This window comes from Pipistrellus hanaki, assembly GCF_964339955.1.
Source record: "Pipistrellus hanaki genome assembly, chromosome: 1".
Lineage (NCBI taxonomy): Eukaryota > Metazoa > Chordata > Mammalia > Chiroptera > Vespertilionidae > Pipistrellus > Pipistrellus hanaki.
In genome coordinates, this window is record NC_140503.1 from 116,377,424 (window position 1) to 116,400,824 (window position 23,401).

At 39.2% G+C, this 23,401-nt stretch overlaps 2 protein-coding genes and 1 pseudogene across 3 annotated transcripts in view; 2 read left to right on the forward strand and 1 right to left on the reverse strand.

Moving 5' to 3' along the window:
- LOC311616286 (fibrous sheath-interacting protein 2-like) overlaps positions 1 to 3,847 on the reverse strand; it is a 60,860-nt gene extending 57,013 nt beyond the window's left edge. The window contains exon 1 of the mRNA XM_084871433.1: positions 3,795 to 3,847. The gene's annotated coding sequence lies outside the window, so the exon portion shown is untranslated. The remainder of the gene's footprint in view (positions 1 to 3,794) is intronic.
- Positions 1 to 23,401, forward strand: part of LOC311620775 (neurofilament light polypeptide-like) — a 1,158,328-nt pseudogene that overhangs the window by 735,832 nt on the left and 399,095 nt on the right. The gene's annotated exons all lie outside the window — the stretch shown is intronic.
- FBXO33 (F-box protein 33) overlaps positions 3,886 to 23,401 on the forward strand; it is a 30,788-nt gene continuing 11,272 nt past the window's right edge. Inside the window, exon 1 of the mRNA XM_084869966.1 lies at positions 3,886 to 4,759. Coding sequence (XP_084726092.1) covers positions 4,149 to 4,759 — 611 coding nt within the window. The 5' untranslated portion in view covers positions 3,886 to 4,148. The remainder of the gene's footprint in view (positions 4,760 to 23,401) is intronic.

Here is a 23,401-nt window from a genome sequence, read left to right on the forward strand (position 1 = left end):
GGGAGCCGCAGAAGGCAGAGTTCTAGAGGCACATGTACAAGGGCAGGGCTGATGGGAAGTCAAGACTGTCAGCTCAGCCCTGAGACTCTGCCCCATCCAAGCTGAGCACAGAGGCTTTTGCAATTTTGCAAGTCTGGTCCTATAAGGCTGTCTCCAGCACAGGTCTCCTGGCGTCAACACAGCTGATACACATAGCCAATTGGCCTGAAGGTCAATTCCTCCCAGTGATTCAAACAACAATCAAGACTTAACTACAACAAGGCTGTACACATAGTCCACAAAGGGGAGCACCAAGAGTGTCCACCTCAGATAACTGCAGAGGCTGAGCCACTGGGCCATATAGGAAAGCTAGCACACAAAGCCTCCCTACCAACTCAGGGAAGCAGCAAAAATGAAGAGGCAAAAAAAAAAAAAACAGACCACAAATGAAAGAAATAGAGAAAAACAAACAACTGGATGTAGAATTCGAAACCACGGTTATAAGGTTTTTCAAGAATTTCCTAGAAAAGGCCAATAAATTTAGTGAGACCCTCGAGGATATGAAAAAGGACCAACTAGAAAATAAACATGCACTGACTGAAATAAAAAATATTATACAGAGACCCAACAGCAGACCAGAGGAACACAAGAATCAAATAAAAAATTTGAAATACAAAAAAACACTCAACTGGGAAAGAAAAAAGAAAAAAGAATCCAAAAAGTTGAAGATAGTATAAGAAACCTCTGGGACAACTTCAAGCGTACCAACATCAGAATTATGGGGATGCCAGAAGAGAGAGTAATATATTGAAAATCTATTTGAAGAAATAATGTCAGAAAACTTCCCCACCTGGTGAAAGAAATACACTTACAAGTCCAGGAAACACACAGAACCCCAAACAAAAGGAATCCAAAGAGGACCACACCAAGACACATCATAATTAAAATGCCAAGAGCAAAAGACAAAGAGAGAATCTTACAAGCAGCAAGAGAAAAAGTTAGTTACCTACAAGGGAGCACCCATATGATTGTCAGCAGATTTCTCAACAGAAACTATGCAGGCTAGATGGGAGTTGAAGGAAATATTCAAAGTGATGAATAGCAAGAACCTACAACCAAGATTACTCTACCCAGCAAAGTTATCATTCAGAACTGAAAGTCAGATAAAGAGCTTCACAGGTAAGAAAAAGCTAAAGGAGTTCATCACCACCAAACCAGTATTATATGAATTGCTGAAATGTATTAAGAAGAGGAAGAAGAAAAAAGTAAAGATAAAAATTATGAACAACAAATACATATCTATCAACAAGTGAATCTAAAAATCAATTGAATTAAAAATCTGAGGAACAGAATAAACTGGTGAATATAATAGAATCAGGGGCATAGAAAGGGAGTGGACTGATAATTCTCAGGGGGAAAGGGTTATGGGGGGTGCAGGAAGAGACCAGACAAAAACCGTACACCTATGAATGTGGACCGTGGGGGGAGGTAAGGACAGAGGATGGGGTGGGAACCAGGTGGAGGGAGCTATGGGGAGGGAAAGGAGAAACAATTGTAATAATCTGAACAATAAAGATTTATTAAATTAAAAAATAAAAATAAAAAGAAGTGCAGGGACCAGAGCAGTAAGCTAAACACCAAAAGAAAGTAATCAAACATTTAAAGGTGAGATATTCTACTGGGATAAAAGCTTGGACTCTTTAGCTACTCAGAGAAAGAAAAACAAACAGGGTGGACTATTTCAGTGTTTTTCAACCTTTTTTGTAAAAGGCACACTTGTTTCATGAAAAAAATCACGAGGCACACCACCATTAGAAAATGTTAAAAAATTTAACTCTGTGCCTATATTGACTATATATAAAGTAATTCTCTTGAATAGGAATCAAATAAACACAAAGAAAGTATTTTATAATTACTTTATTATGAAATATTAAGTAAACAAAATAGTGAAAAAATATAAAATTCTTGTCTTGTCTGCACCTACGGCACACCAGGTGTGTCTCGGAACAGCGGTTGAAAAACGCTGGACTATTTTATATTTTAAAAGACTTGATGTACATAAACCAAAAACAAATTTGGTCCTTAACTGGATCCTGGTATAATTAAACAGCTGAACAAAGGACATCTGGGAGATAATTTGATAAATTTAAAATGGAATATTAGATAACATTAAGAAGCTATTTATTTTGCCAAAACCGGTTTGGCTCAGTGGATAGAGCGTCGGCCTGTGGACTGAAGGGTCCCGGGTTCGATTCCGGTCAAGGGCATGTACCTTGGTTGCGGGCATATCCGCAGTAGGAGGTGTGCAAGAGGCAGCTGATCGATGATTCTAACTCTCTGTTCCTCTCTCTTCCTCTCTGTAAAAAAACAATAAAATATATATTTTTTTAAAAAGTTATTTATTTTAAATGTGATTATTTTTGTTTTATAGTAATATGCTTTTTTAGATGTGCATGCTTAAGTAGTTAGAAGTGGCAGATTTAGATGTCTATGATTCACTTCAAAATACATCAATGAGTATAAGATATAAAAAATTAAAATGCAAGTCTTAACTTCCTAGCTGTGGCTGTTTCCATAAATGCTCATTAATTTATGCAGAATGTATAATAATTACAGAGGAATAACTCTGGCCCAGCGGTGTGCCTCAGTGGTTGAGCACCATCTATGCCCAGGAGGTCATGGGTTGGATTCCCCCTCAGCGCACATGCCCCAGTTGCAGGCTGGATCCCCAGAAGGGGCAAGCATGAACAGCTGATCAAAGATTCGCTCCCATCATTGACGTTTCTCTCTCACCCTCACCCTTCCTCTCTGAAATCAATTAAACAAACAAAAGAACTCTTCCAGTCAGAGGTTCAGAGAAGTGACTTACCATGAATGTTACCTTTTTTTTTTTTTTTTTTTTTTTTTTTTTTTGTAAAACAGGTACTGAACCAAAGAGAACTCAAAGGTTAACACAATAGTGTTGGCAGCGTGGTGTTGGCTCAGGGTACCAAAATGCATCAAAGCAGCATGAACAGAGAGCTTGGTTCTCCAAGAACTAAAAATGCCTAACGGAAGAAGTTCTTGGTGTGTACCCCGAGAGCACAAGGCCGTTCCAAGATCACAGTGAAGGCTCTGAAGCGGCCGCCTCCTAAAACAATCCTCAATTGTTACATAAAGTCATAGCCTTTCTGACTTCACCGCCCATTACAACCAGCTAACCACCTCTCCCAAGCTGTGATGACGTTAGGGGCCCTCTCTGGAGAAATCCTTTTCTCAAGCTGAAGAAAACCCTTACTTATTATAACCACCAGTTCCATTTCAACCGGGGCCCTCTCAGTCTCGGAACTGGGACCGCGCAGCCTCCTTCAAACCCCGGGAAACTAACAGTCCAGCGGCCCCTTCATTCGCCGGCCGCGCCTGCCGCCCTCAGCGCACAGGGCGGCGCCCCGGCCCGGCCCTCGCACCAGGTGCGCTGCGCTTAGGGGTTTGCACACACGTGCGTCCGGCCCCCCTCGTTAGTGGCTCTCTCTCGGGGAAACTTAAAAATACGCCGGCAGGTGAGCCGACCGAGAAAGACCCTGCATGCTGGCCCTGTAGCTTGGACTTTCCGGCCAACCAACGGAGAAACGAGTGAGAAAAACAGCCCGAACCTCCCATTAACAACCCGAGCTCCGCGACTTCCGCCGCCTGAACGCCCCGGTGGACGAGAGCCGCGTCCGCCGTCGGACGGCAGGGGGCGCGCTGAGCGCTCGCTTCCCGCCCCGCCCCCGCCCCGCCTCCACCCCCCGCCGCCAGCGTGCGTCAGGGGTCACGTGCCGCGTCTCCCTCCCTACCGGCTGCGGGCGCTTCCTCCTTCCGGAAGTCGCTCCCACTAGCGTCGGGCTCCTCCCACCACCGACGACGTCAAACTGAGCTCCTACCACTGCTCTGCCTCCGCCTCCAGGCGCGGGGAGGGCCGCGGTTTCCTTACAATAAGCCCTGCCGCTTCCGGGCCCTGAGACCGGCCAGTCGACGGTTTTGGAGTCCCTGAGCCTGCAGGCCTCGGCGGCTGTGAGCAAAGGGTGAGAGGCCAGCGGCGGGTTCTCGGGGGCCGCCCCCGCGAAGGCCTGTCCCCCTCTCCGCCACTCCAGCCGCACTTGGTTCCGCCGAGACCCACGACGGTTCCGCCCCCTTCTTCCTTGTCATTGATGTTGTTGTTCTTGTCAGTGCCGCAGCCCCGACCGCCGGGAGCTCGAACCCGAGCCGGGGCCGCCCGGGCGGCGCGGTGGCGGCGGCGGCAGTGGCTGCGGCTGCAGCAGCTGCGGCGGCTGCGGAGGCTGCTGCGGGGCCTGCGGGGGCGGCCGGGGGCCGGCGGCCGGCGGCGCGGCCGGATGGCTCTGTGCGGGCAGGCGGCGGGGGCCGCGTCGCTGCCCAGCGAGCTCATCGTGCACATCTTCTCCTTCCTGCCCGCGCCCGACCGCCTGCGGGCCTCGGCCTCCTGCTCGCACTGGCGCGAGTGCCTCTTCTACCCGGCGCTCTGGCCGCAGCTCCGCGTCTGCCTCCGGGTCTCCCCGGCGGAGCAGCCTCGGCTCGAGTTCCTCATGCGCAAGTGCGGCTGGTTCGTGCGGGAGCTGCGCGTCGAGTTCGCCGCCGAGAATTACCTGAGCGGAGGCGGCGGGCCGGGCGACGGCGGCGGCGCGGACCCCGGGACCGGCGGGGAGGAGGTCGAGGCCGTGCAGCTGTCCTCCCGCTGGCTGGAGGTGCTGCGCACCTACTTGGAGCTGGTGCTGTGCGTGCTGGTCAGCATCCGGAACAACAGGTAGGCTCGTCCCGACCCCTCCATCACCGCCGCCCCCGGGGCTCCGAGCTGCCTCCTTCCTCTCACCCAGACGTAGGTTCCCTGAGGATGTGCTTGGCCCACTTCGGGTTTTATTGAGGCAGGAAGGCAGAGTGGGAGTCATCATTACTACTTTATAAACGGGGATGTGCTCGGTGTTTATCGGACACCACTCCTGGCGCCTTCCAGGCCGTGAGGGTCTCATTCATCTTCTCCTCGGTGGTGCGATGGAGCTGACGGGCGCCGGCATTACTCGTTTTACAGATAGGAAAGTTTGGAGAATGAGACGTGTGAGTTTGGGAAGAAAATGAAAACAAAACTCTGTTTTTTCTGACTCTGTATCTGTCCATTCAAAGCAGATAGACTGGGGTGGGGAGGGGGAGGAGGCAATATGCTACTGGTGTCATAATTATAAGACTCTGCCTAAAAGAAATCTCTGACAGCCACTTTCTGGCTGGGAGTAGTTTTGATTAACTGGGCCAGGCACAGAGAGTAGTGGAAGAAGTGCTTGTTAGACCTAGGGATTGGGGAAGAGCCAGGTCATCAGGATTGGAAGTCCTTCCCCTTACGCCTCCGCACTCAACTTGTCCCAAAATGATTCACCTACAAGCACAGTCCAGCATGGTGGTCGCCTGGGTTGGGCGAATTGGCCGATGTCTGCAGAGGGTCAGCCCGTATGTAACTGTCCTCGTTTTACAGTAGGATTTTACTGTAATTCTGGGACTAACTTTATGTGTTCTGTGTTCTAACTGATTTTCCTATTAAGTATTACTATTTCTGTTCTCTGTTGCCCTCTACATAATCCCATTAATTTTTATTTTCTGTATTTGGATATTCTAACCTTACAATTACTAAACTATGAGTTGGAAAAAAGTTCAAAAATCAAAGGAGCAACATACATAGTAATAATAGTTGAGCAGGTCCCAGCTACTTTCACATTCACTATCTTAGTTGATCCTTTCAGTGACGCTGTGCATTAGGCAGGAGGGCTACTACTTTTAGAAAGAAAACTGGCACTTGACTATGTCAAGCATTGTTTTTCTCCAAGAGCAGTGCCTTTACTTTTGCAATAAATATAGTGTGTTGAACAGGATTGAGAAGGTCCTGGTTTAATGCTAAACCAAATATATATATATATATATATATATATATATATATATATATATATATGCGCCAATCCCTTCACCTATTTTATCCAGTCACCCCACTCCCTCACCTCAGGCACCCACCAGTCTGTTCCATGGATCCATGCTTTTATCTGAACCAAAAGTGGGCAAGTTAAGCCTATCGCTCCAAGTTGTATCATTGCATGGCTCCAATATCCCTAGCTTTTCACAAACGATTCCATTTCCTTACTTTCATTTTATGTGGCAAGAAAGGCTTTTTGAGGCCTTGATCAGATTGGGAACTCTGACAGTCAAATGCATGGCTAGAGGAACAACTGACCCTGAAGTTGAAAGGATTCAATCTGTGAGCATTTAACTACTGATGAGATCAACAGTGGGGGTGAATTCAGCCAAAACCAATTAGATTTTCATGTTCGGAGATACGATAGCACTTCTGAGCAACCATCCAAAAAAAGTGTGCCTTTGGTCTAAGAACAAGTCTTGCACAGTGCCCAGTTTCTCTAAGTGTTTTAAGAACTGGTTTGTTAGTTGGATGGGTGGATAACATTACATAGACATTTTCTTCCCTTTGGTGTTTAATTTTTCTCTCTCTTCCTCCCCCATCACTTTTTTTTCCAGCCTTATTAAGGTATAATTGACAAGTAAAGGTATACTTTCCACTTTTATTAGCATCCCAATCTACCTGTCTATGAGACCACCCTATACCTGTCCTTTTGGGTTAGCTATCATTTCTATACATTGTCATTCCTGTTTTGTTTTTTTTAAGTATATTTTATTGATTTTTTACAGAGAGGAAGGGAGAGAGAGATAGAGAGCTAGAAACATCGACCAGCTGCCTCTTGCACACCCCCTACCGGGGATGTGCCCGCAACCAATGTATTTGCCCTTGACCCGAATTGAACCTGGGACTTTTCAGTCCGTAGACCGACGCTCTACCACTGAGCCAAACCGGCTTCGGCTCATTCCTGATTTTAAGGCTTTGTCATTTACTATAGGGTTGGTGCTATGTTGTGTATCCAAACTTAAAAGTGTAGTGTCATTACATGTATTACTACTAATACTATTTCAAAAGTTTTTAAATTTATGTTTGAAGTAAGTTAATCTCATCTTTATTTTTGAAAATTGTCTTGAAGTACTCTAGTAATATTGGCAGTATTAATATGAATGTTAAAAAAATAAATGGGACTAGTTTTCTTTAAATAATTATAAATTTGAAAATGTTTTAAACCAAGTTTTTTAGTTTGTTACTCTGGTGAAACCTCTACTTATTTTCTCCCGTAATCACTTAAACTATATACTGAGGCTCAATGAGACCCAAAACAAATTCATTTACTGTCTTTTGGTTCTCTAAAAACCAAGGATGAACATTTGACATTATTCTTTACATTTCTGAGTTAAATTTACAGTGCTTTTATTTTAGGATTTTTGCCATTTTATTAGTAGAAAGGGGGATATAAACCTACCAGGTCATACCCGGGCCGTTTTGTTAAGTGGTTACAATGTCAGCCCTCAGCCCTGAGTAGAGGGTTTGATTTCCAGTCAAGGTCACATACCTGGATTTTATTTGATCCAGTTTGATCCCTGGCCCCCCCCTCCTACTCCTTCAGAAGGCAAGCAATTAATGTTTGTCTCTCTCACCTCTCTCTCTCTCTCTCTCTCTCTCTTTCTCTCTCTTTCTCTCTCTCTCTCTCTTCCTCTCCTTCCTTCTCTATCCCTCTCCCTCTCTTCAACTCTCTCTAAAAATTAATGGAGAAAATATCCTTAAGTGAGAATGAATAAAAGAAAAAACCTATCAGGTCACAAGTTTTATGCTTCTAGGCTGTGCTGAGTTTACCCAAGATCAGTTTACGTATATAGGACCTAAGATAATAGTTATTTTTTTAAAATCTGTTTTTCATCCTCCAAATATTGAGAGCTTACTAAGTGCCAAGCAGTGAAGAGACCCTTCTTGTTCCCATAGAGTCAATATTCTAGAAGAGAAAGGCTGATAGAAACAAGTAAATGAAAGAAAGTTTATTTCAGTTGTGGAAATCTGAAAATAAAAGAATGGCATGCTAATTGACTACCTTTGTGATGCCCACCAGCCAATCAGGAGTGAGTATGCAAATTGGTCCAACAAAGATGGCGGGTTAATTTGCATATGCAGGTGCCTAGCGGCCAGGGAGGGTTTTGGGCAGTATGGGAAGGCAGAAAGGCAGCTCTGGGCTGGAGTGGAAAGGCGGCAGAAGGCAATGCCAGCAGCAAGGGAAAGGAAGGCCCATTCTTGTACAAATCTTGCATTGGACCTCTATTCTGAAAACAAAAGACTACATATGTAATAGTGACTAGGTAGCAACATTAGATAGAGTGGTGAGGGAAAACTTTTGAACTGCAACTCGAGTGATAAAAGTCACCCATCTGAAGACCTAAGCAAAAAGCATTCCAAGCTGGGGGGGAGGGGGGGAGAGAATAGCACCAAGGCCTTAGGCCAGACAAATTTTTGGCCTATTGGAAAGTACCATGCAAATGAGGGTAAGACTATATTCTTAGGATAGAAGAATTAATTGATTGAAAAATATTAAGGACAGGAAAAATGTGATCTAATTTGCATTTTAAGACAATCACAGTTTGCTGTGTAATGAATTATTTATAAGAGGGCACAAGAGCCCAGCTGGCGTGGCTCAGTAGTTGAGCATCAACCTATGAACCAGGAGGTCAGAGTTCGATTCCCCGTCAGGGATCATGCCCAGGTTGTGGGCTTGATCCCCAGTGTGAACCATGCAGGGAGCAGCTGATCAGTGATTCTCTTTCATCATTGATGTTTCTATCTATTCTTCTCCCTTCCTCTTTGAATTCAATTTTTAAAAATTGTTTGTTTCTTTTTAATGGCACAAGAGAGGAAATAGGAAGTCTAGTTGGAAAGTTGTTGCAATAATCTACTCAGGAGATGATGGAGACAGTTGAAATGAAGAAAACGTGGATAGATTTGGAATATATTTTAGAAGTAGAGTCAAGAGGCCTTGCTGCTTGGATGTAGATTTTTAAAGAAAAAAAGGGCTCTGGACAGGTGGCTCAGTTGGTTGGAGCATTATCCTGTATGCCAGAAGGGAGAGTTCAATTCTGGTCAGGGTATATACATAGGTTGTGGATTCATTCTCCAACAGGGGGCATATGGGAGGCAACCAATGAATGTTTCTCTTTCACTTTAGTATTTCTCTTCCCCTTCCTCTGTGTCTAAAGTCAATTAAAAAAAACAAAAACAACAAAAAAAAAAACATATCCTCAGGTGAGGATTTAAAAAAAGAAAGAATCATATGGTGTGTTTTTTTTTAACTATTTCTCTGTAAGATTCCTTTTTTTTGTTCTTAGCACCGTTAAAATTATCGTTTAGCCCTAACTGGTTTGGCTCAGTGGATAGAGCATCGGCCTGTGGACTGAAAGGTCCAGTCAAGGGCATGTATCTTGGTTGCGGGCACATCCCCAGTATGGAGTGTGCATGAAGCAGCTGATCGATGTTTCTAACTCTATCCTTCTCCCTTCCTCTCTGTAAAAAGTCAAAATATTTTTTTTAAATTAACTTTTAATAGCATGTTGTCTATCAATTTTATATGTCTATCTTATTTTTTAAAATTTTGTATGTCAACTTTTTTTTTTTTTATCTTTTTTGTATAATCTCTGGGATTTGAGGATGATAGTAATTGAGATGGTAATTGGGTAAATGAATTTGTAAAGCAAATTCTGAGAAATTATGTTTAGTTAATGGATCATTAAAAAGCTCGTAAGGTATGCTATAATAGGCTGGTAGCTTATTTCTGGTCTCTATAAAGTTGTGCTAATATGGTAGCCACTTGCAACATATAGATTTTTATTTTTTATTTTATTTTTTATTTTTGTTAGAGAGAAGAAGGGTGAGGGAGAACTAGAAACATGGAGCAGCTGCCTCTAGCACACCCACTCCTGGGGATCAAGTCTGCAACCCAGGCATGGACCCTGACTGGGAAATGAATCAGTGATCTTTTGGTGCATGGGACAATACTGAGACACACTAGCCGAGCATAGCCACATATAGCTATTTAATTGGTTGAGTAAGTAAAGATTTAGTTAGTCACACTAGCTACATTTCAAGTGCAATAGTCATATGTGGATAGTGGCTTACCATATTCGACAGCATAGAATAGAGCATTTCCATTATGATAGAAAGGTTTATTGACAACATTTCTGTAAATAGTTTGATTTGGTTGTGGTTATTTATTAGTATCTGAGAGGAGGAAATATGTTTTTGTTTTTTGTTTTTTAATATATATTTTTATTTCAGAGAGAGGAAGGGGGAGGAGTGAGAAACATCAATGATAAGAGGGAATCATTGATCAGCTGCCTCCTCCTCGCCCCACACTGGGGATGAGACCACAACCCCGTCATGTGCACTGATTGGGAATCGAGCCATAACCTCCTGATTCATAAGTCGATGCTCAACCACTGAGCCGTGCTGGCCTGGCGAGGAGGAAATATGTTATCGAATTATTATGTGGATATAAACACACTTGATGTTAAATATAAACTAAAAAGAATAGAATTGACCTGAAAAAATTTCATACAGTGATGTAGTTTATAATAGTTTAGCTTTTATCTATTTAAAAAAAGGAAAACATTGCATTTTATGAGCTACTTTATAACATTGTAAAACGTCTTAACTTTTTTTAAAAGCATCACTTTAAAGTATCAAGTTCTTAGGGATTTTCCTTTTCCATAGTTAATTAGTCTTAGCTCTATTAACTCCTATTTAAGGTGGCTGTTTTTGGCATTTTGGCACTGGTACTACATTATTAAATGAAATAATTTTGGATCCTCTGAAATGAAAGAAAACATACTGAAGTTGCTGCCACAGATAAAGTTCCCCAATTTAGAACCACACAAGATATTTTGATCAAGAATCCTCAGTTGTACAAAACAGTCCAACAGAAATACCATAAAAAGATAAAAGGTTTTTAGCCCTCTGCAATTATAACTTAAGGATTAATTCTTAGCTTCATATGTAGTTAAGATTGGTTTTGAGCCAAGGTCGGTTTGGCTCAGTGGATGGACCTGCGGACTGAGGGGTCCCAGGTTCGATCCCGGTCAAGGGCATGTGCCTTGGTTGCAGGCACATCGCCCATGGGGGGGGGGGGGGCGTGCAACAGGCAGCTGATTGATGTCTCTCTCTCATCGATGTTTCTAACTCTCTCTTCCTCTCTGTAAAAAATCAATAAAATATATTTAAAAGAAAAAAAGATTGGTTTTGAGAAATTGCTCAAACCCACTAAATCTATATATGTAGATTTTTATAAAAGGTTCAAAAATTATGATGGTGGTTTAATTCATAAGGAAATTTAAGATCTCTCTTTTTAGTGGAAATTTAATATACATATTTAAGTTTTATGTTTTTTATATGCATATCAAAACTGATTGAAAGATAAGTACAAATCATAGGTTTTGAGGAAATAATTTTATTTTTCTGGGCAATTGTTATTTTTAGAGGAATTCCAAGTGTATAATGTACCTGAAAACTGGTCTACACCCTAAATTTGTGATGTGTGAGATATAGCTAAACAGACCCTAGTTTTTGTCATGCACTAAGGTAAATACAACATTCAACAATTATTTACTGAATGCCAGGCCCTCTTCTAGCAGCTGGGGATACAGCAGTAATCAAAAAGCCTTGTCATCATAGAGCTTGTTCTAATGGGAAAAATGACAAAAATATGTAGTATCACAGTTGGTAAAACATGCATGAAGCAAAGTGAAGCACTGAGGGGAGATAGGAATGGTGGAGGTGCAAAAGAGTGTTGTGTAAAATAGGGAACTTAAGGAAAGTAGTAGTATTTGAAGGAAAGGGAGTATAAGCCAGGTGTCTCTTTGGAGAGTGATTCCTGGAGGGAGGAGCAGTATTGGTATTATAGTGGGACTATGCATACTTAGGTATATCACAGAGAGCAGTGAAATGTACAAGCAAGAGGTCAACCACTAAGAAGGAAAAGTGATGTGGAAATCAGTAAGACCTTACTGAGCTCTTGTAAGAATTTGACTTTTACTCTCAATGAGGTGAAGGGGCCATGAAAAGGTTTTGAGTTGAGAAATAACATGATCTAGTATTTCTAAAGGAATGTTCTAACTGCTATGTTGGGACTAGTTTGTAGCAAAACAAGGATAGGAGCAACAAGCCAAGTTGGAGGCTGTTGGAGTAATCCAGGCAAGGGACTTTGGATGAGAGCAATGAAAGTGATGAGTGCATTAATCTGATTCTGCATTTTTTTCTGGAGGCCTTTTAGAAGTGGAATCCTATATAATAAAAACCTATTATGCAAATTGACCGAATGGTGGAATGACCCGTTCCTATGGCATGCACTGGCCACCAGGATGCAGATATTCAATGCAAGAGCTGCCCCCAGGCAATCAGTGTGCGGCTCAGCCAGCAGCCTCACGGCTGAAAGCTTCTCCCACCTCCAAGCGGCAGCACTGAGGACCTTTTGGGGGATGTTCGACTGTTGGTTTAGGCCCGCTCCCCTCAGGGGCCTAAGCTGGCAGGCAAATACCCCCGAGGGGTCCTGGACTGCAAAAAGGCTGGGCTGAGAGGCCCCTCCCCAAGTGTACCAATGTTGAGCACCAGGCCTCTCTCTAGTGCGAGCATAAAAGAATAGATGTTATTGTTCAGCTAACATTACAGTGCCCTTTTAATGACTACTCCCTTAATATGTCTAAAAATATTTTTCCTTTAGCTGTTTTTATTCACTTGGTTTTCCTTTTGTGTTAATGATTTGCCTTCTCTTTAAGAAAAATAGATACCTAGGATTTGTATACAGTTTATTTTCTGCAAACATGCCTTGTGTTTGTTATTTCGCTCCTTTACCACCAAGTACTTTCAAGCAATGCCCTATTCATATAGGCCTTACATAAATTTGAATCAGTCTGTTGAATTGCACCATAAACTTCCTGGTCTTTGCTACAGTTACTTGGAATTCCCCTTTCTCTGTTTTCTCCTCTTTCACTTTTCTTCTTCTTGTAAATCCATTACTACTTGGAATTTGCCTAAGTCTGGCCCTAACATAAGCTATAGGTTCAAGATGATGAGACTAAGTGAAAGGAAGAAGCAAATGGTAGTCTGCACAAAGATTCTTCCTTCTTTTTGCCCCCATACCACTGGTTTCATCACCTGTACAACTAGGCCTAGATAAATCTGTTTTTTCTGCCCACTCAAAATTTGTACTATTCTATTAACTCTCTTAAGTGGACAGGGAAAGGAGAGGAAGTGAAGGACAAGATTAAACTGCCTTTTAACTTGATTTGTTATTCATATGTGGCTAGTAATTTCAAAAAAGACTCTCTCAGAAATTTCAAAAGGACACTTTTAGAATCAAGACAAAGAAGAAAGATGGTCACCTGAGGTAAAAGATTTAAATGTTCTGTAGCTTAGACCCACCTTCTTAAGCCATGTACCCTCCCCACGCAAGAATCCTATTAGAGTCATCACCAGGGTCATGGGACTGGGTAAGGTCTGTTCCCATTGCAGTACTGAAGGGATTGGAGTAGGTGTGTAATTGACAGCCCTTAAAATCCTAAGCTAGGCCCTGGTTGGAGTGGCTCAGTAGGTTGAGTGGGTGGAGCATTGTCCCATGTACCAAAAGGTTACTCGAGTTAGATTCCTGGATCACGAGGCAACCAATTGATGTTTCTCTTTTTGTCTCTTTCCATCTGTCTCTTTCTCCCTCCTCTCCCTTCCCTTCTCTCTCTAAAATCAATAAAAACATCTAAAAAATATATTTTTTAAATAAATGAAATACTAAGCTAATTTTTGTGGAGAAACAGCAGTATTCAACAACTGTATAATGTAGGCACTATTATTTTACAGATAGTGAAACTGAGGCAGAGTAGTTAAATTAACTTACACAATTAGAGAAATAACTGCTTTTTTTCCTACTTTTTTTAGTGCAATTTTCAAACACACACAAATACTAGACACAATAACCCCATTTCCTAATTTCAATCATTTTAGGATTTTTTCATATTTAGCTTTCTTTTCTCTTAAGTATTTTAAAACAAATCCAAGATATTTGTTTTTAAATTGCATACTTCCGGGTAAGACTTTGAAAGTTATAGGCATTTTTTTATATAGCAACAATGCCATTCGTACACTTAACACAGTTATCACTAATTCCTTAATCTCACCTGATTTTTTTAGAAAATGAGGTGTTTTTTTAAAAAACTTTATTTCCACTCCAAGAGTATAAACTCATGTGCACTTGAAATATAACCAACATAATTTTTCACATCATTAGCACACAGTGCTTATTTTAATAATCAGATGTATAAAGAATAGGAGAGCAAGCAGCCTGCAGGCTAAGTTATAAGTATTTAATGATCTGATTAGCTCTGTATCTGAAACTAATGATTTTTAAAATAGGGTTAAAGAAGAATGCAATTAAGTTGAAGAATTCATTATTTTCTGGCAATACTGTGGCCTTTTGCATGTTTTAGAAGGATTGATTATCAAAAACATTTTAGGATTTGCAAAGGGACTAATAAGTAGGTTGTATCCTGTTAATGTTACCATAGGAACGGAGCTAAATTAATTTGAAGAATTAAAATGAGAGAAAAACGGTTTAACCAACTGTAATGTTTCCCAGTATGTGTTTGTTCATGCTTTTTGAACAGTTGCATGGTGGGCATTGTGCAGGAAAGAACCGTGTTTGCTTCTTTAGTTCACTTGCTGACTCAACAATAAATAAATGAATGAATAAACTCCCTAAATAACTAAAACTCACATCACAGATATCTTTATTTTTTTAATATATTTTATTGATTTTTTTTTTTTTTTTTTTTTTTTTTTTTTTTACAGAGAGGAAGGGAAGAGGGATAGAGAGTTAGAAACATCAATGAGAGAGAAACATCGATCAGCTGCCTTCTGCACACCCTCTACTGGGGATGTGCCAGCAACTAAGGTACATGCCCTTGATGGGAATCGAACCTGGGACCTTTCAGTCCAAAGGCCGATGCTCTATCCACTGAGCCAAACCTGTTAGGGCGCAGATATCATCTTTAAATAAAAGGATTATGTGGCATAATTCCCTTGTTGTGCATATAGTCTCCTGGCCTCAAAATGAGACATCTATTTATTGCCATGGTTCAGTAGATTCTATTCTAGTGTTGTTGCCTCAGTGTTCTTTTCAGTCCATTTTTATCATCTGAAACAATAATGAGCCCGCTGGGGGCTATATGCAGTCTCCTTAGCTTCACTAAGATCTAAAATCTAATTTCAACATAATATATTTGAAAGTTGCCCTTGAGTTGCCAGGTTTTTTCCCCTACGTTTTATACGAATTACTATTTTTTATATCCCTTCACAAGTAAAATTTAATTTTGAATGGAAAAATAAGTAACATTTTTTCACAAATGTTTCCTAGATACTACTCTAAAATATTATTGCCACTTTTAATTTTTTTGATAACTTCCAATAAGACCATTGTATTCTATGGCACAGTTTAATTATAAGAAACAGCATGAACTAAGTGGGAGTCAGAATCCTACATAGTCCTATGCTAATGATATTTCAGTCTTACACAAGTCACTTCAATTTCTTATGTATAAAGAGATATGGTTGGGCCGAAACCAGTTTGGCTCAGTGGATGGAGCATTGGCTTGTGGACTGAAGGTCCCAGGTTCGATTCCGGTCCAAGGGCATGTACGTTGGTTGTGGGCACATCCCTAGTGGGAGGTGTACAGGAGGCATCTGATCAATGTTTCTCTCTCATCAATGTTTCTAGCTCTTTAGCCCTCTCAATTGCTCTCTGTAAAGAATCAATAAAATACATTTTTTTTTAAAGAAATATGGTTGGATTGAATGATCCCACAAATCATTCCAGCTTCAAAAGTATGTCAATGATTACATCTGTAAAGAAAGTTCCTGCTGTATTACTGGTTATTTTGTAATAAGATTACTATTCTATTGCTGCAAATAAAATTTTTGTTAAATTGTCCTTGAGTAGCATGTTTCTAACATTGCTAGGACATTAAAGATATTATATAGTTGGAACTAAAACAAATCTCTCAGGGATTCTCCTTATATAAACTTGTTAAATTTTAATAATATGCAGGTGGTTAATTTTTAAATGATTTTCATGTGAATTAAGTTCTTAATAAAGGTGAGAAGTTATGTAAAGGTAACTTAAATTTATTATCTGAATTTCTTAGTATGTATTTGTAAAAATAGAATATTTGAAAATACAGAAGAGAGTAGAAAATTCACCAGAGATAATTGCTGGTAAATGTGATAGATCCTTTTGCAAAATAGGAAAAACAATCTATGTATGATTGTCTATAATATTATATCTTGTGCATTTTTCACATCAAAAATCCATTCACCTACTTAAAAGGACAAAATCCAGAACACTGACAACATCAAATGCTGCCAAAATGTGAAACAACAGGAACCCTCATTAATTGCTGGAAGGAATGCAAAGTAGTGCAGTCACTATGAAAGATAATTTAGCAATTTCCTACAAAACTAAACATAACTCTTACAATACAATCCAGCATTTTTGCTTCTTGGTATTTGAAAACATATGTCCTAACAAAAACCTGATATAGATATTTATAGCAACTTTATTCATAGTTGCCAGAATTGGAAACAACCAAGATGTCCTTCAGTAGGTAAATGGATATATTAACTTTGATACATTCAGAAAGTGGAATTATTTATTATTCAGAGCTAAAAAGAAATGAGCTATCAAGAAATAAAAAATACATGAAGGAACCTTAAATGCATATTTCTATTGAAAGAAGACAATCTGAAAAGGCTAAATACTGAATAATTCCAATTATATGAGATTCTAAAAAGAGCAAAACTGTGGAAACAATAAAAGATAAGTGGCACCCTAGCCAGTTTGGCTCAGTGGGTAGAACATTGAAGGGTCCAGGGTTCAGTTCTGGTCAAGGGCTCAATCCCTGGCCCAGTTGAGGCATGTGTAGGAGGCAATCAATTGATGTATCTCTCTCATGTCAATGTTTCTCTTTCCCCTCCCTTCCACTCTCTCTAAAAATCAATGGAAAAATATTGGACTGACAGTGAGGATTTTTAAAAAAAGAAAGAAAAGTGATTGCCAGGGATGGGGAGGGGAGATCTGAATAGGCGAAGCACAAGAGGATTTTTAGGCCAGTGAAAAACTTTGTATGATATTATAATGATGACTATATGTATTTTACATTGGTCTAAACCCACAGAATATACAACACCAGGGGTGAATTCTGAGGTAAACTATGTACTTTGGATGATTATGATCTGTCAGTGTAAGTTCATCCTTGATTAAAAAAAAAAAAAGAAGTAGTATCATTCTGCTGAGTGATGTTGATAATAGGGGAAGGTAAGCATGAGGGGAGGGGTAATAGGGTAAATAGTTCTCTCAATTTTGTTGTAAACTTAAAACTACTCTTTTAAAAAAAGAAGCAATTTTGCCCTGGCCAGGTGTCTTGGTTGATATGCCAAATGGTTTGTGGGGTCGATTCCCAGTCACGGTACATACCTGGGTTGCAGCTTCAATCCCTCATCAGGACTCATAGAGGAGGCAATCCATCATTGTTTTTCTCTTTCTCAAAAAAAAAAAAAAAGTCATTTTATGGGGGAAATAGGGAACATGTGCAATACTTTCAACAATAATTATATTTTTGAAGTCATTTTAACATTGTATCATGAGGTAAATTATTTTTTTACACTTTTATTTAGCCATCCAGTTACATAAAACATTTTAAGCCCCCTACAAATTCAAAGTATATGTGATTTATTCTTTTTTTTTTTTTTTTTTTTAGAAATTCTATCAGTTACTCCCATTTGGGGGATTTTTTAGTTGTATTTTTGTAAGTTTTTTTTAATTGAGGTATAATTGACATAATATTATATTAGTTTCATATATACAAGATAATGATTTCATACAGGTGTATGTTGCAAAATGATCACAATAAGTCTATTTAATCTCCTCTCCCCATTTTAAACCCAGTGTGCATTTAGTGCTTCATTTCTGTGGTCTCTGTAAATCTCAGTTGGGAAGCACATCTCCTACACTTCCCCCAATTTATGCTTAAAATCATTTGTAAAGGAAAGTGTTACTGACAGAAATGGGTTATACATGTAAACAGTAAAGAAAAAATGTTAAAGGCTATGTGTATATGTGACCACTGATTCTAAGAGAGCCCAGAAATAGACCCACATAAGTATAATCAACTGATACTTGACAACAGAGCAAAGGCAATACAATGAAAAAATTATAGACTTTTCCACCCTGGGGCAGCAGGGCATCCACATAGGAAAGAAAATTAATCTAGACACAGACCTTATACCCTTCAAAAATTAACTCAAACTGGATCACAAACCTAAATGTAAAACACAAAGTTGTAAAACTCCTAGAAGATAACATAGGAAAAAATCTAGATGATCTGTGGATTGACAATGACTTTTTAGATACAACACCAAAGGCAGTCCTTGAGAAGAAGAATTGATAAGCTGGACTTCATTATAATTAAAATTTTTAGCTCCTTGAAGGACACTGTCAAGAAATAAAAAGAAGCCACAGACTGGGAGAAAATATTTGCAAAAGACATACATGATTAAAGGACTGTTAACCAAAAGACATAAAAGTCTAAAATTCAACAATAAGAAAGCAAACAACTCTATTAAAAAGTGGGTCAAAGACCTTAACAGACATCTTTATATCTTCATCGAAGTAGATATATAGGTGGCAAACATGCATTTAAAAAGATGCTCCACAAGTTATGTCATAGGGAAATGTAAATTAAAACAACAAACATCACTAACATCTAGTAGAATGGCCAAAATACTGGCAAAGATATGGAACAACAGGAACTCGCATTCGTTGCTGGTGTGAATGCAAAATGATGGTCATTTTTTAAGACAGTTTGTCAGCTTCTTACAAAACTAGACCTACTCCATATGATCCAAAAATCATGCTCCTTGATATTTTCCCAAAAGAGTTGAAAAAATTATGTGTCCACACAAAACCCTGCACATGTTTACAGCAGCTTTATTCTTAACTGAGAAAACTGGGAACAACCGAGATGTTTTTCAGTAGGTGAGTGGATAAATAGCCAGACAATGGAATATTAGTCAATGTTTTTAAAAAATGATCTATCAAGCCACGAAAAGGCATGGAGGAAACTTAAATGCATATTATTTAATGAAAGAAGCTAGTCTGAAAAGGCTACATACTGGTTTCATAGTGTATGTACTAAATAACATTCCCAGCAACATGTATAAGAATTCTAATTACTGTACTCTATATACTTATAACACGTAGTATTATCAGACTTAACTTTTAGACATTCTAGTATATGTGAGTAGTATCTCATTGAGGTTTTAATTTTCATTTCCCTAATGAGGGTGTGAACATTTTTTCATGTATAATTTGCCTTTTGATATCTTCCTTGGTACAGTGTCTATTCAAATCTTTAGCCCATATTTTTAATGGTTGTTTTGTCTTATTAAGTTGTAAGAGTTCACTGTGTATTTTCAATACAGTTTTTAAAACTAGATCTATGTCCTACATATGTGTATTTCCTCTAGTCTTTTGCTTGTCTTATTTTCTCTTGTTGTTGTTGATATTGTTATACTCACCAAAGAATATTTTTCCATTAATTTTTAGAGAGTGTGGAAGGGAGGGGGAGAGATAGAGAAAGAAAAACATCGAGACACATTGATTGGCTGCCTCCCACACAGAATTGAACCCCTGGTCCTTCAGTCTTCAGGCCAGTGTTCTTTCCACTGAGCCAAACCAATTTTTCATCTTCTTATCTTTCAAAAGCATAGGTGTTAAATCAATTTTTTAAATTTATGCTTTTTATGTCTTATCTAAAAAATATTTGCCTAATCCAAAGTCAAAAGATTTTTCCTGTGTTCTTTTTTTTAAAAAATATTTTTTTTAATTGATTTTTTTTTACAGAGAGAAAGAGGGACAGAGAGCCAGAAACATCGATGAGAGAGAATCATCAATCAGCTGCCTCTTGCACACTCCCCACTGGGGATGCACCCGCAACCAAGGTACATGCCCTTGACTGGAATTGAACCTGGGATCCCCCAGTCCGCAAGCCGATGCTCTATCCACTGAGCCAAACCAGTTTCGGCTCCTCTGTGTTCTTAATCAGTATGTATTATAGTTTAGCTGTTAGATTTAGGTGTATAATCAATTTCAAGTAGATTGTGTGAGCTAAGGATTCAGTTGTCCTAGCACCATTTTTTAAAGATTATCCTTTTTAACATTGAATTGACTTTCCAAATTTGTACAGTTGCTGATTTTCATTATATATATCATTGTCTTATATAAAAATAAACATTATGTGAATACAATGACCATATACGCATGGATGTAGTCTCTGTTCCATTGATCCCTGAATCTTTGCTTAAGCCACTACAAACCTGTCTATAATCTGTTTCTTAATTGTTTTGGCTATTCTAACTCTTTTCTTTTTTTCTGTTTTATTTCCCCCCTGGTTTTTCTTATAAATTTTAGAAATAGCCTGCTGGATTTTTATCAGGATTGCGTTGAATCTATTGATAGTTTGGGGAAAACCACCATGTTAACAATGTTCCAGCATGTTAGTAGTCTTCCGATGAACAATTAGCATATTTCTCCATTTATTTAGGTCTTTGATTTCCCTGAGCAGTGTTTTATAGTTTTCAGTGTACTGTTATACAATTTTATATTTTTGATGCTATTATAAATAGTACTGGTTTTTTTCTTTAAATATATTTGTATTGATTTCAGAGATAAATGGAGAGGGAGAGATAGAAACATCAATAATGAGAGATAATCATTGATTGGCTGCCTCCTGCATGCAACCCAGGCATGTGCCCTGAATGGGAATCGAACCTTGACCTCCTGATTTTTTTTAATAGATGTGGTTGGGTTTTTTTTTTAATTGATTTTTTTTTTTTTTTTTTTTTTACAGAGAGGAAGGGAAAAGGATAGAGAGCTAGAAACATCGATGAGAGAGAAACACCAATCAGCTGCCTCCTGCACACCTCCTACTGGGGATGTGCCCGTAACCAAGGTACAAGCCCTTGACCAGAATGGAACCTGGGACCTTTCAGTCCACAGGCTAATGCTCCATCCACTGAGCCAAACCAGTTAGAGCTTGACCTCTTGGTTTATAGGTTAACATTCAACCATAAGTCACATCAGCCAGGCAATAACACTGTTTTTTGAATTTCAGTTTTCCCAGATGTTCATTGCTGGTGTATAGAAGACAATTGGTTTTTATATATTTATCTTGTATCCTGTGACCTTACTAATTAATAAACTAACTTGATAATTCTGACAGCTTTTTTAAAGATTCCTTAGAATTTTTTGGGTAAATGATCAAATAATTGACAAAGACCATTTTACTTTTTTTCATTTCAATCCACATATGCATTTTTATTGATGGGTGATATTATGGAGTATCTTATATAATAAAGAGCTAATATGCAAATGACCCTCTCACGCTGGGCCGGGAGACCTGAGACTGCGTGCCCCCACTCCCCCCCCCTCCCTCCCCCCCCCCCCCGCCCAGCAGGGCTTGATAGAGGACTTGAGGCTGTGCCCTCCCTCCCCCCCTACCCTGTGAGGCTTGACAAGGGTGGGGCCGACCGGGTCTGGATTTTGCAAGATTTTGAGGCACAGGTGGGCAGGGACTTGTCTCTGGTCTCCTGGCATGCCCCGTACTCTGATAGGAGAGAGATTTTCATATATATTTTACTGATTTTCTTTCATCTCTGACACTTCTATTATAGAGAAAGGGCAAATAGCAATATTAAAATATTTCCTCTAATTAATTCCCTTTTAATGTGCATGAATTTCCTGCACCAGGGCACTAGTATTTTTAATAGTTGGTTTAAGTTCCTTACTTGCTAATTCTTCATCTGTGATTTCTAGATACTTAACATTGATTCATTTTTTTCCTAGTTAGTCATTTTTCTTTTTTCTTTGGTAATTTTGGATGCCAGACATTGTTATTTTTTACATTGTTGAGTCCTCTGTTTTTTAATTGTTTTTAGTCCTTTAAAAGAGAGTTGGGCTTTGATCTGCCATATAATTAATTTATGTGAAATTAGTTTAATCCTTTGGAACTTTGCTTTTAAGCTTTATCAGGGCAGACCCAAAATACCCTTTATCTAGGGCTAACTAATCTCCACTACTAAGACATGGCTTTTCTGAGAACCCCATCCAAAGTCCCTGTATTATAATACCTGTTAAGTTTGGCGGTGGGAACATAAACTCTTCCCACCACTGTGTGCGCTCTATTATTTTCCAGGTACTTTCTCCAGCCTTGTGCAGTTTCACCCCTACATGTGCAGATTGTTACTCCGCCAAAGACTTGGGTAATGTCTTGGCAATTCCCTATGCAAGTTTGTGGCACACTCTCTATATAGCTTCCTTATTTCTGGTATTTTGCCCTGCAAATTCCACCCACTTTGGGCTCCCCAAAATATGTTGCTTCAACTCGGGGAACTACAGGACTCTTTTTTGGTTCCCCCACCCTGTGATGCAGCCTGGAAACTCTCCAGGCCATTTTCTGAGGCAGTTACAGTTTTTCCCCTCTTTCAGGGATCACAGAATATATTGTTTATTGAAGTGTTTGAAAACAGTTGTGTCATAGTTTTTGTATGGTTTTCTAGTTATGGGAAGGTAATCTCATGGCTGTTTGATCCTCTATGGAAGAGATAAAAGTTTCTCACATATGTGTTTAATACAAAACGACAGTGTTACAGATATACAGTAGTAATCAGTGGAAGCTGGGTTGAAGGGAGAAAAATGTTGAGATTGTATGAACTTGGATAGAACTCTCTGAATACTCTTATTAGAAATTGAATGTGATATCTTTTTTCTATATTACATAAAAACTAATATTCTCCCGAAATAGTGATTTTTTTAAGAAGTCTTTAAATTTATTTTTCTTTCTAGAAGAGGTTATGAGAAGCCAATTAATAACCTATTTGTAATTCATACATGTAGTGGGAACTTTAGAATAAAGGGTAAAATGGAAAATATTTTAAAGGTAGTCATAATTATATATTATAGTAAAGTATCCTTTAGAGTCTGATATGGTAGCTATCCTCTCAAAAACAATTATATATCCTTTTTTTAAAAATGGGGGGAAAACTTTTTGTGTTAATGTCTCCCTTTGAAATATTTTTTAAGATACAGTTTTTCTGATTACTATATGGAAAATTGATTAGATCTACTGTTGACTAATTAAAAATTTTTAGAAGTCAAGTAAAAACATAAGATTATACCATTAGTAATCCTTCTAATACTTTCCTTGACATGGTTTACTTGGCTGTTTTATAACCTTCCCCCATTTACCAATTGGATTCTTAATGTTTTGGGCTTTTAATTATGTGGAGTTCTTTTATATATATAAAAAAATTATTTGTTACAAATGTTTGTCTCACTATGTTAGTTTTTCCTTTTTAGTGGAATGTGCTATTAAATATCAAGCTTTT